Genomic DNA, 14208 nt, shown 5'->3' on the forward strand with positions numbered 1-14208 from the left:
AAGCTCCAAATCTCACCGAGTCTATCAAATTTTTGAATATATTTAAAAGAGCCTATCCATGATCTGCCATAAACTCTAAAAACCAAAATAAAAATCCCCCCAAAAATATAATAATGATAATATTTTCTTAAATCTCAACTTCCCCCTCGTCATTTCAATGAGTTGACACACAAAAGTTTCATACAAGACCATATAAAGAAATATTCAGTACTGGAAAGTCATTTTGATGTATAATAACGTAATTATATTAGAGATACCCGCCCATTTGAAATGCATTACACGTCTGATAATCACGTTAGGTATACACTAATAATCATAGATTATGTCGACAGCTCTACTAGATAACAAAAGAACAAGTTCAACCATCAACATCATTATAAATTACAGTATTAAATAATATTATCGATTATAACACTGAGAAGAAGCTCGAAGTACTCAACCTGCAGACATAAAATTATGCGGACTACACTCTTATCACCGGTTGATGTGCTTTAAGATATCGATTGTTGACAGAGAATGTATCGTATAAAATCTTGGGTTATGCTACAAACTATTGATTAAATGGTGTTCTGTTGGGTCTTTACAAAGTTTAGCCATAAAAAGTCACCAAAGATACCAGGCTCATAATGTGGTATGGCAGACACGCGTTTTTACATAAGACTTATAAGTAACGGTCGAATCAAAACAGTTTGAAGGCGAAATCAAATGCAAAATTAAAGAGCAATAAAACCGAAAAGTTCTGCCAGATAGGGCTTAAGTGATTTCATTCATTTACTGAATAGATCTGGATTCAGACGTAGAAGTTTTCGTCGGAACACAAATAACTTGATGGTAGACTTTAATTATCTCCAAAACGAACAATTATCAAACAAATAACTGGTTGGTTAAGACCGATATCCAGTTGAACTTCAACAGTAGAAATGGAACTCTTTATAATAGACGGTAAAAATGAATAATTTGCAATTTTGGAATTGTTTACACCTGTTGATCATTAAAAGTTTGATGCAGCTATATAGTAAAAGATTTTTTGTATGTTATTAACTTATCTATACAAAGTGTAATATGAAACTAAAAGGTATGACGCATCTCTTTTTTTATATTCAAGACAAACAGTCGAAAAACAATTGTTTTTGGCAGGTCTAAATACCTTCGGATCTTGAAGATCCATATCAATAAATACCAAAAGTATTTGGAAGAAGAAAAATAACCCTGATAAAGGACAACAATCTTATTGTGAAGCGCGTTTTGAGTGTCATGCTTTGTCTTTTAAAGTCATATGATACTTGATTTAACACCAAAGGTTGAATATGTTTTATATACTGGAATGGCTAAATTCATATCATATATTCAGGTCATTCAATGCATATCAGGTCATACAATGCATATCAAGTCAGGAGCCTCTAGCCTTTGTTAGTCTTGTATTATTTTTAATTTTAGTTTCTTGTGTACAATTTGGAGTTTAGTATGGCGTTCATTATCACTGAACTAGTATATATATTTGTTTAGGGGCCAGCTGAAGGACGCCTCCGGGTGCGGGAATTTCTCGCTGCATTGAAGACCTGTTGGTGACCTTCTGCTGTTGTCTGTTCTATGGTCGGGTTGTTGTCTCTTTGACACATTCCCCATTTCCATTCTCAATTTTATATTGGATAAATATAATACAAGGTATCGGTGCTGAATGTAAACAATTCTTAATAGTTATTTTAGTACTAAAATCAACTGTCTGTGCTCACTATATAATTTTCTACAATCTTTTATTTACATATCTATATGGTATACACAGTTGTTTGTTCTAAAATTTAACCTCACTATAAATAGTATCGGAAGTCCATTTAAAAGTTATTCGGTAATGGACTTCTGATAGTACATACCATTAAATATATTCCATACCTTTGAGGATTATTTATATGTAGTGTTTCATGGAATACCTTTAACTGATTGATTAAATTCCATTGCAACATGTTGGAATGTTTACAAACTTTAGACTTATCTTTAATTCTAATATTTGCACTTGTATTTTTGGTTACGTTGTTCTGTGTATTAAGGAAAAATTCTAAACTGCCGGGACCAACACCATGGCCACTCTTCGGGAATCTTTTTACCAAGGATGGATTTTTAATAAATATTCCAATAGATAATCTAGCTTTGTTTAAAAAATATGGACCTGTATTTACACGATTTCTTGGTCCGCATCAGATAGTTTATGTATCTGGATATAAAACAATAGTTCAGCTACTAAAGAAGCAAGGGAATGACTTTGTTGACAGGCCCAACTGGATACCTGTACTACAGAAAAACAATAGAAGTAAGTATAAATTATTATATTTTTGCATAGATCTGTGAAACTTAGATTAAATTACAACAAATTTTGTTGTTATTAATTTGAAATCATCTGCATTGTTAATTAAAAACTAGATTAAAGTACTAGTATTCCCCGCACAGCATATGGATACAGGAAATAGAGGAAATACAAAAGATTTGGTCAGTTCAAAATTATTCTGGATTTGTAAGACGCATATTAAGCCCCCGTTTGTGACAAATTATGTTAATATAACGGTATTAATTCTTACAAAACTTACTATGCAAAAGGAAAATAACCAAAAAGACAAAGTATAACGACTGGTAATTTCATAGGCATTGTACGGGGATTAAAATCTACTGTTCTACAAAATAGAGGAGTTCTACCTTTTAAACTATAAGATACATTCCACAGGTAACCAACATACACAATGTATTAATAGAAGGACTAACAGGGTTGAATAAATATACCCCCGGATTTTCGTTGCGGAGGCATAATGATAAAATCATAGTCGTAATAAAAAATTTTGTAAACCTTGCATCTTTCGTTTTTTTTTATCCCTTTAAGAACTGTATTTCTTTATAGTTTACAGTTAAAAGGCGTGAAGGAATAACCTTGTTTTTATTAGATAAGGCCAATATCTGATATGTATCCAGGTATTTCATATGCTTACCAAAAAGCTTTAATTCCATGAGCCAAGTAAAAAAATAATTCAATAACATACCATAACAATTCATGTAACCAGGTGACGATTTTTTACACTATGGTGCATTTTTTATTCGTGTATTATCCGCTTCAGTTGACACATTTGTACACTGCTATCCTATTCGTGTATTATCCTCTTGAGTTTACGAATATTTACAATGTGGCGAGTTGGACCTGTCTTTTATTGTATTATCCTCTGGAGATGACGATAATTTTTTAGACTGTGGTGCATTTGATCTGACTTATTCGTTTATTTTATCCGCTGGAGTTTACGAATTTCTACACTGCTGTCTTCTTCTTGTATTATCCTCTTGAGTTAACGAATTTTTACAATGTGGCTCATTTGATCTGTTTTATTATTGTATTATCCTATGGAGTTGACGAATGTTAACTTTGGCGCATTTGATCTGTCTTATTTGTGCATTATTCATTATTGTTAATGAAATCAAGTTCAGATGTCCGTCTGAGTGATGACCTGTTAGATGTTGCTTGCCCTTGACCTCCTTGTCATGGTTCGAACATCAATGTCAAGGTATTAGATACGGTTAGTTTCGCAACGTAGAATTGACATTTCGAAGTTACCACGCATTGACTTATTGTAACCAAAAAGATATTTTATGCAGGCAAAGGACTTGTATGGTCTAATGGAGACAATTGGAAGACATTGAGGCGTTTAACTCTCCATGCACTCCGTGATTTTGGAGTTGGGAAAACATCGGTTGAAGAAAAAATTCTGGAAGAGGTCAAATGTTTAATAAAGGAGTTTGAGAAAACAAATGGCGAGCCAGTTAGAAACATTAAACGTATGATGCTTCAAGTCAGTTGTAATGTTATCCACAATATTGTCTTTGGACACAGGTAATTTTGTATGGTTAAATGTATACATTTTATTTGTATCTGCGAGCTATATGCAAATATGTCGCTTTTATCTTAAAAAAAGGAATATGCTAATCTGAAAAGAAACATAAAACACTGTTCATTGAGTTATAAAATTATGTGTTTTATGAATGGAAAGATGACAACAGTCATATGAAACGAGTTTCTAGTGATTATAATGTAAAGGAAGCTATTGATCTAATGCATGCATACATTTAAACTAAGTATTCAGTGCAAGATTTTTACATTTATAACGAGTTCATAACGACAAAAATATATTTTCCATGAATTTTCATTTTGTAAACTCACTAGTTAACAGAACCTTTAAAATGCTTATCGCAATCAATTCCAAACAACTGTGTATTTATAATGCATTAAAGCAAAAGACAGATTTGAAGGACAATCCTCGTATTCGTTTGCTTTACAAACCATAAAAAGCTTGCTAAGAATCACTTTTACTGATTAAATTCCTGCTCTTGGAATAATCCTTCCACAATAAATATCTACATTTGTGATAACTTTTTGTGTTGATTGTTTTATTTAGATATTCACATGATGATCTGAAGTTGAACAAGCTGATTGATGCCTTTGAAGACGTATTTACGGGACCTCCCCTTGTCTCTCCACAAGGGGTGTTTCCGATTCTGTTAATTGTAACAAATTTATTAGTATGTTATTTACTATACATATTATATAATCACTGTTATTGAAATAGTATATACTAGTATACGTTAAAAGCATTACTGAAAGTAGATAGGAATAGCAATATTCCAAGTATATTTTTTTAGAGTTGCATGAATTTGATATTAACTATTTCTTCGAACTAGAGTGCATTATTCATTTTTGATAGGGTCTGATAATTAATCCCAAAAGTATAAACCTTATAACAAATATTGATTTTGAGAAAGACTATTTTCCGTAGATCAGTTGATCTTCACACACAAAAATCATTACAAAATAAGGTTAAATCGAAGAATGTTAAATTATAGTGACATTTTATCATATATGCATGTATATTTAGGGAGTAATTTGAAATAAAGGGTGGTATAAAAAAGTCAAAGGGTTATAATATGGAAACAATTGTAAGAAAACCGTTTGTGTATGTCACATGTTATGTGGCACTATTGAAATATGTGTGTTTTTCAAGTCTTTATGCAATATTGGAATGGATGAGTTTGTTATGTTTTTGTGCAATATTGAAATGTATGTATATGTTATGTTTGTCCAATATTTAAATTGATATGTTTTTCATGAGTTTGTGAAATATTTAGACATTTTACAGCAATTTTGTGCATGTAAGTGTTTTTTTAAGATTTACATGATTCCTAATAGCTTGTAGAACTGAATGAAGCTTTGCATGCGACACGTGGTTCTGGAATACCATTTATCATGTACGCTCGAGAGCAAAAATGTCGAAAGGTAAAAATGTTAAACGCTTGAGAGCATTTCAACTGAAGTCTTACAAAGAACAACCAAAAACTGTATAAGATCAACTTTGCACGAGAGACTTTAAGAGTTAGTTTTGATACACTTTTTTATTACCAGGAAATTGAGTAAGCTTCTACAAGGCAACACTGTAATTTTTGCTTGTATACTGTAGAAGAAAAGCAGTAAGATGACAAAAAGAATTAAAGCAGGCGGGTACATACAAGAATATGTGACATCACAGATAGATGCACATAAAACCAATTTCGACGAAAACTTTATTCGAGATTTTGTAGATGTTTATATACAAAACGAAAGAGAACAATGCCAACAAATAGACTATGGAAGTAAGTATGTCATAGCAAGTAGATGTATCGTGCTTAATAAATTACGTTACAAACATGAATATTTTGTATATACTAAATGTCGACATTTGAAATCGAAATGCTTAATATCTATTTTATGATCGTAAGAATGTGCATGTATTTAAAAATGTAATCGTTTACAGAGAAACAGTTATTAAGTCTGATAGTAGACTTGTTTGGTGCCGGGACAGACACTACAGCGACAACACTCCATTGGGCCTTACTTTACATGATTCAATACCCAGATGTTCAACTAAAATGTCAGATAGAAATCTCGAAGGTATATTAGATTGGTTGAAAGTACTCTGTTCTTTTTGATAAATAGTTATTTGATACACGTATACTGCTTCAGTTTTTCTTTAGCTCTCCAAAGTTTTGTCCAAGAACTTAAAAATAAACAGTACCAAGGAAGACCGTAGTAACAGCAGATTTATTTTGCTTAAATTTGTTCAATACCAATACACAGGGTTCCGGAGAACACATTCTATTTTTCTTTAATCGGAATTGCTTTTTTAGCGCACTCGAGCATACATTTTATGACATAGAGATTGGTTATAATAATAACAATGTTTATGTATCAGCATTAATATAAAATTACTACAATAATGATAAAATTAATAGGCTTCAATTTGTCCACATTTAAGATTAGGGACGGTTGGACCGTATAATAACTTTGATATTTGAACAAGTATGTATACTAAATACTAGTACCCTAGCTCTTTTTACTATTTTCAATTTCATACACATAGCTTTCGTAGCATACAAAATCTCCGCAAAGTATGTTTGACACATGAGTAATGACTGAAGTCATATTTGGGTGCACTTAGCATATCCTCTTAAAGGGCATTAACTTGAAAATTCATGTCCACTTTATTGACTCAAACTCTTACTTTTGATTTATAACATAATAAAATACAATAACGTATATCAGAATTACGAAAGGCCCATAGGAATCAATTAACAATGCAAGACACTGCAAAACGCATCAAAGGGACTGCACACCATCTAATTAACCATCGACATTGCCTATGAAGATTGCTAAAAGGAATGTGACCCTGATTTTAAAATATACTAACAGGCTTTGGCTAAACAACAAAATCAAATGTTCAAGAACATTCAATTGTTCTTTAATCCACGAAAATCAGTATCCAAGAAATGAAATGAATCCACAGTAAATAAGTAAATATAAAGAGAAAAAAGTATAAATAACATATGCAAACATCTTTCTAAAGTTCTTTCCACCGTTTTTTCTACATTAAAAGATGGCCTTCAGAAATATTGTTATGATTTATATTCAACCAGCGGTGTCAATCAGATATACAAATTCTGATGATCTACTCTAAAATCTTCAATCAAAATCTTTAACATTTTGCATTAATATTAAAACCTTTGATTTTTCTACGATTAACACTACTATTCCTCATGAGACCACATCGTCTGATTAAATATAGCTTTTTTCTACAAAAATGGGAATCCTTGTTTTAGGGTATGAAAAATCTTGCCTTGTGAAGAACTGAACTGATTACCACAACAAATACACCAAGGATGATATCAAAATGCTGGACTTTTTGACAGACAACATATTTGTTGAATTTGGTGGATTGATATTTCAGGAGACAGTTTTTATTTCAATGGGTACTTATTGTGCACCACTACTGGCCGACTTGTTTTCGTACTCATATGAAGCAGAATTTATACAGAACCTTATCAAAGACAAAAAAAAAATAACATCTTGCAAAGTTCTTTAATTTTATTTCAGATATATGATGATGTTCTGTCACTCAACAACCCATATTAAAATGTCTGCTTGCATCTCGTTTATCCTTTAAAACAGTATAACAAAAATACCGAACTCCAAGGTAAATTAAAAAAAACTGACAGAATCAATCGTTTTTAACAACGGAACTGTCACATTCCTGACTTGGTACAGGCATTTTCCGAAGAAAACGGAGGGTTAAATCTCCCACTTGTATAACAGTTGTTTATAGTTCTGTTATATTGACAAAATTGGGTGAGCAACCCAAATAGACATCAAAGGTTAATGTGACAATAATTGGGATCTAGCAGCCAAAACTGTGTAACATATAACCATATCATAATCATAAACCACCATTTTCTACATAAAGAAATGCCTGTACCAAGTCAGGAATATGACAGTTGTTTTCTATTCGTTTGATGTGTTTGAGCTTTTGATTTTGCCATTTGATAAGGGACTTTCCATTTTGAATTTTCCTTGGTGTTCGGTATTTTGTTATTTTACTTTATACATCACAGACAAACAACACAACTGACTAAAAATTGCATACAACTAAATCTAACAAGGACACCAACTAAAGAGTTGTTGTAGTTGATAGGAAATTTGACAATTAAGGATACTACTAAAGGAAGGAGGTTTGCTTCATATCTTGACCTTTTCATCGATATTGACACAGATGGACGACTTCAAACTAGAATCTATAATAAACGTGAACTTATTGACAACTTCCCATTTCTGAGCAGTAACATACCGTCTACTCCATTGAATGGCATTTAAATATTTTAATTATTACGTTACGTTGGTGCATGTTCACACTATACCGACCTCATTAACATGGGCGTGCTCCTTTGACAAAAACTGCTTCAACAGAGTTATGAGAAATAACGAAAGAATCGACATTACATAAGTTTGACGGTCACCATTACGAATTGGTTAACCGATACGATGTGTCGGTGTCTCAACTCACTAGCAACATTTTTTCGCGGTTTTAGATGTTTGGATACCAGTCTAGTAGTCTTATCTGTAATTATACTGGAATTCCAATGGAATTCCATTGGGAACCAATTGTGCCCCTCTACTTGCCGACTTGTTTCTTTATTATTATGAGGCTGACTTCATACAGGAACTTCTTAGGAAGAAAGATAAGAAGTTAGCAATATCCTTTAACTCTTCGTTCCGCTTTATAGATGATGTTCTCTCACTAAATAATACAAAATTTGGTGACTATGTTGAACGAATTTATCCCATCGAACTAGAGATAAAGGATACTACATTTACAGTTAAGTCTGCCTCATATCTTGACTTACATCTAGAAATTGACAATAAGGGTCGGTTGAAAACAAAACTTTACGACAAAAGAGATGATTTCAGCTTCCCAAATGTGAACTTTCCATTTCTATGTAGCAACATTCCAGCAGCGCCTGCATACGGAGTATATATCTCCCAATTGATACGATATTCCCGGGCTTGTGTTTCCTATCATGATTTCCTTGATAGAGGATTGCTGCTCACAAAGGAAGCTATTAAACCAAGAGTTCCAAATGGGGAAGTTGAAATCATCCCTTCGTAAATTTTACGGACGCCATCACGAGTTAGTTGACCGTTATGGAATAACCGATTCACAGATGATATCGGATATGTTCCTTATGTCGTAACTACAATACCCTCCCTTTTCACGAATATGACTTACCGAATTAGACTATTTACCGGATTTGTAATAACATAAGCAACACGACGGGTGCCACATGTGGAGCAAGATCTGCTTACCCTTCCGGAGCACCTGAGATCACCCCCAGTTTTTGGTGGGGTTCGTGTTGTTTAGTCTTTGGTTTTCTATGTTGTGTCATCTGTACTATTATTTGTCTGTTTGTCTTTCTATTTTTGGCCATGGCGTTGTCAGTTTGTTTTCGATCTATGAGTTTGACTGTCCCTCTGGTATCTTTTGTCCCTCTTTTACTGATTGCGTCCTATTCCCGATTGTGACATTTTGACTGAGTGAATTTGCATGGCGGGTGACGCTTACCCTGCCAACACTACCGGTCTCGCTCCTTTCGGAGTTCATGCCATTCCCTCAGTTTTTGTTTGTCACCTTGAGTTATGTCTACTTAGTCGATTTGCGAGATTTTAACATCAGTAAACTACTGTCGTCTTAATTTAATATTATTTAAGATTGATCATTTTACCAGTAATCGGTATAGGAATGTTTTTGCGGGTCGAATCTGCATCGAAATCGGTGTTCTTGTTGGATTACGTTTTTGATCGATATGTCTGAACTTACTGATTACAAGCGTAATCATTTCGAATGGACTTCACATCATAAATTGCATGTATATGGATCTAAATGAGGTCGAATTATTGTATTGCAAGTCAATAATGTAACTGCTTATTTTGTTGGTTTGTTCTGCCGAAAATCTACCAAAATAGCTGCTAATATGAAAAAGTTATTCAATATTCCATATAGAAAAACCAAATTTTATTTATTTCGAATCATACTGTCGAAAGCGTAGCTAATGCCGTTTTAATTTACTATGACATATTGTACTTTTTAATAGGTTATTGGTAACAATCGAACAATTAAATCAAACGATAAACGATCCTTGCCGTATGTTCAGGCTACATTACTGGAAATACAAAGATTAGCTAATACTGGTATGTATATAAACTGACACTGAAGTAACCTTTTCATAGGGAGTCTACATATAACTTTACATTTACAAAATTTGTTATACTGTTTTTAATACGAGCGTCACTGGTGTGTTTACATAAAATATCATTTATACGGTCATTTATTGTATCTGTTTATGAAATGTTGAGTTATTTGAAACACTAAGGTTTTTTTTATCCGAGGCTGAAGATTGCTCTTGCCAGATTTGCCAGAACTATTTGCATTTTGTTTAATTTTCAATGCACTTCAACTTCGTTTTGAATTAGCTTTTCAACTTAGTTAATTACAGAGCCACGTATGAGTCTTGTGTAGACAATAGCGCGCCTGGGGTACCAAATTAAAAGCCTGGTATATTTGATAGGTGATTTCAGTGTACCCCCAAATACTAGACTTATTCAGAATACCATAAACATAAAATACCAACATGAATTTTAACAAGACTTTCACAGATCATATATGGTCTCTACTCGGTCCCCCCCCCCCCTTATAGATTAAAAAAACGTACTTCCGTTTAGGCAGATGTTTAACCAACTTGAAACATTAGATCTTTTTCAGATTGTCGATAAAGTCCCCATCCATTTTAAAACTTTTTCTAAGGATGTTTTGTTGAACTTCTTCCTGTTCTGTCACTGTGCATGACCGAATGTGTTAAAATCATTTATGTATATAATTTATGATATCAGTGCGATTGCCATACCGGGAACTGGGAAATGTTTCGTCTCTGTGTCAATGAATAATTTTGACAATACTAATTCGTTTTAAAGTATGATAATGTAGGCACTTTGAAGAGCAAATATATGGCCCTTGAAATTTCGGATAACTGGTTGAGACATTTGTAATTTAATTACCTTAGCTACGATAGTGATTTTCCGGTAAGATTTTTAAAACTGAACATGTCATATTATTACAATTTCATATATATTATCTTGTTGTCTGATATGTTTTCCTATCCTCCCATTTCGTTCATTGCAAATCGTCAGTGAAGTACTTTTATGGGGATTAACATGTTTTGTCCTGTCCTCGTATCTGTGTAAATGGTTTTCATTCATTCTCTTCAAAGTTTTTTACTTCATTTTGCACTAGAATTGAACAAAACATGACAGAATTACTTCTTGTAATGTGCAGATATTACGTCCTTTTTAAAAAGATATTTGTATCAGATTTTTTTTCTGTTTCCCTGAGTCTAATCTTTTAACAGCGGAAGTTTTAAAACATAGATTTTACCGATTTAACAAAATAACAAAACCCCAATTGATGCATAAGTTGCTATTGTTTATTTGTGTCTGTAATGATTTTTTTTATGTTTTGGATATAAAGAGTGTAAAATCTGCTGATAATTCAAGTCAAGTGATGGTAATTGGGTTTTAAGGTCAATCTGTTAATTTCTACTTTGAAGTTGACCCATTGACTTCAAAATCGATACGGTTCCATTCATCCAAAAAGCGCATAGATTGGTAAAGGTGTGATTTATGGCTTAAAGTATATTGTCTGGAAAAGACCCCCCCCCCCCCCCAACATTTCAATCTATTTAGAGGTACAGTAACCCTGACCTTTGATTTTCTAACAAACCTTGAAATTAATTTGCATCTTGTTGATTCGAACGGACATTGTGTTGCTTAGTTACGTAAAGGTTAAGCATATGGATTAAAAGATATCATCCGGAAACCAACATTTTGTATTCATTCATAATGCTTCCCCTTAATAGCATACTGTAAAAAAATGAAATATCGTTGTAGCTCCTGGAACACTTCCAAGAATGGCTGTTCAAGACACAACTATCAATGGGTACAGAGTTCCAAAAGGGGCAATAGTTATGATAAATTTAGAATCTGTTCATCACGATGACACAGTCTGGGTGAACGCGAAAGAATTTAATCCTGATCGCTTCTTGAATGACGATAAAGAACTCATCAATAAAGAATACTTAATGCCGTTTTCAATTGGTACTGTGCCATAGTAAATACAAATGTGTATAAAAAAGTATATAGATTAATGGATGTTGTGAAATACTTTAATAATAACAAATACTAATATATTAAATAGTATACCACAGTACATATATCAAAAGTCTATGTACAAATCAGATATACATGGGAGTATTAATTAACTGAATCGCAGTAGTAAAAGTCAGTATTTAAAATAGAATCAAAATCAAAATGCAGAAATTATATACGAAAAATACAAACCAAAAGATATATAAAGGTTTAGGACAAACTATAACAGACGAATAATAAAGGTGACACCTGAAAATTAAAAAGCTCCCATCAAAAGTAACGAAAATAACAGGTTTTACGCCCATTTTTACGTCATGATTTGCATGAAACATATGTCGTATTGTCCAAGTGATCATAGCTAGTAATGAGTAAATTTGGGCAGAAGGAGGAACGAAATTGACAAATGATTGTGAAAAAGTATTAACAAAAATATCGAACTACAATGAATATTAAAAAATGGAGAGGTCCATAAAACATGACAAAATCAAATGCTCGGCTATATCAACCAACGGAACCAATGGAATACAACTGTCATATTCCTGACTTGGTACAGACACTTTACGAAGAAAACACTAAGTGATATATGGTAAGTCGGTTATGTTTTTAATTTCTTCAATGTGGATTTATTGAAGTGTTGATATTTTATGTAACAGATTGGATGCTTTACCAAATGAAGTCACTGTTAAAAGTTGTCACGTGCTATTAATGGAGAACAGATGCTGATAGGATTTGTTCCACTATAAGCTAATCTTTCCATTTAAACGATAATATAAAAATAAGAAGATCTGATAAGATTGCCAATGAGACAACTCTCTACCAGATACCAAATGACGTAGAAGCCAGCATATTTACGAATTAACTCTCTACAAAACATTGAATTGTTCGAAAAAATAAGAATTTTCTAGCCCAGGAATCGCCTATTTGGCTTATTTCAAATTTTATTACATTTCCTTCAATTTACTGGGTTTGTTTTGTATCAAATACCAGCTTTCCAGCTTATTTCTTCTTTCAGGTAACCGGAATTGTGTTGGAGAAGGAATGGCAAGAACAGAATTATTTTTAGTATTTGCTAACCTTCTACAGCGACTGACTTTTTCGAAAGCAAGCCCTGAGGATAAACTCTGCTTTGATGGTATACGAGGCATTACAAATTCCGCTCCAGAATATAGTCTTCGGGCATCTCCAACATAAACATCTTACCGATGGCATACGTTGTGCAGTTATTATTGTTTCTTTCTGTTATCATATGTTATTCACAAAGATATCCCTGGAGGAGAAAATACGAACATACATTCATCAAATCTTTGGTTAAAAGACTATTAATAAATGTTATAATTATACTGTGCTTGTTCAATCACTGCGTCTGGTATTTTTGGGGATAAACATCAATTCGCAAAATTTATGGTTTGAAGCAATACAAAAACTGTTCAATAGTATTTTTTCTTCTGTATAGTTTGCTCTGGACATTGCACAAGGTCATGTCTTCCTGTATTTTTGACGTTGCTGTATAAACTTTCTATAAAGCAACCAATATTTGGTGTAGGACTGTATGATGTATTATCGACAGATTACGTACTTTTATTAACTGGAAGCATTCTTTTAACATGGTATAATTTGTTTTTTATTTTTGAAATTTTGTTATCCTTTAAATCGTTACTTTTTTTCCTGTACTCTTTTTTTTTTGTAGTTGTCGTATATCTTAGATTATTTTCGTTATTTGGAAAATTAGGTATTGAAAGCAGATCTTTGATTGTTTTGTTTGATTTCCCAATTTTTATTATGATTTGGAGCTTTACAAATTGGGCATTTTATATATTTTATTATTGTATATCGTGTGTTTATAGTATGTCGATTCTGCTTAATTAGTCACTCTTAGAGTTTTGGAAGTCTTTCGAATTGTTTAATTTTTTTTTTATGAAAACGGAATGTACAGTGACTGACCGATCAATGATATTTTATATCAACACAAGAGTGTTAATGATTTAGTTTGGTTTGTGGCACCCTCAGGCAATAATTACAATTTATAGATTAATAAGCGGAGTTTAACACTTGTCTTTAATTTATGATACTTTCAAGATTTTAAAACAAAACATAGGAAAAATTCTTTACATGTGAATAAATTT

The 14208-nt window shown here is 32.6% G+C and overlaps 1 protein-coding gene across 4 annotated transcripts; it reads left to right on the forward strand.

Annotated features, from left to right (window-relative positions):
- The first annotated feature begins 1827 nt into the window (after positions 1-1827).
- On the forward strand, positions 1828-13425 carry LOC127728389 (cytochrome P450 2C15-like). Of its 4 annotated transcripts, none has more exons than XM_052235741.1 (8): positions 1828-2305; positions 3628-3862; positions 4425-4548; positions 5481-5652; positions 5814-5950; positions 9979-10075; positions 11828-12034; positions 13098-13425. In XM_052235741.1, exons 1-8 carry the CDS (start codon positions 1960-1962, stop codon positions 13274-13276), a joined length of 1497 nt encoding a protein of 498 aa, XP_052091701.1. In that variant the 5' UTR covers positions 1828-1959; the 3' UTR covers positions 13277-13425. The 4 variants fall into 4 exon arrangements, 3 of the variants coding, with proteins under 3 accessions (XP_052091701.1, XP_052091703.1, XP_052091702.1); XM_052235743.1 differs by having other exon boundaries at positions 11828-11876; positions 13098-13242; XM_052235742.1 differs by having other exon boundaries at positions 11828-12071; positions 13098-13192.
- Positions 13426-14208: the final 783 nt, after the last annotated feature.

The sequence above is a fragment of the Mytilus californianus genome, unplaced genomic scaffold, assembly GCF_021869535.1.
Source record: "Mytilus californianus isolate M0D057914Y unplaced genomic scaffold, xbMytCali1.0.p SCAF_2, whole genome shotgun sequence".
NCBI classification, from domain to species: Eukaryota; Metazoa; Mollusca; class Bivalvia; order Mytilida; family Mytilidae; genus Mytilus; species Mytilus californianus.

What these genes read in the sequence shown, in the direction of transcription:
- LOC127728389 (XM_052235741.1), top strand. Translation starts at nt 1,960, where the DNA reads ATGTTGGAATGTTTACAAACTTTAGACTTATCTTTAATTCTAATATTT. An exon ending in ACAAAGATTAGCTAATACTG is followed by an intron (nt 10,076 to 11,827) that starts GTATGTATATAA and finishes ATATCGTTGTAG; the next exon opens with CTCCTGGAACACTTCCAAGA. An exon ending in CTTAATGCCGTTTTCAATTG is followed by an intron (nt 12,035 to 13,097) that starts GTACTGTGCCAT and finishes TTCTTCTTTCAG; the next exon opens with GTAACCGGAATTGTGTTGGA.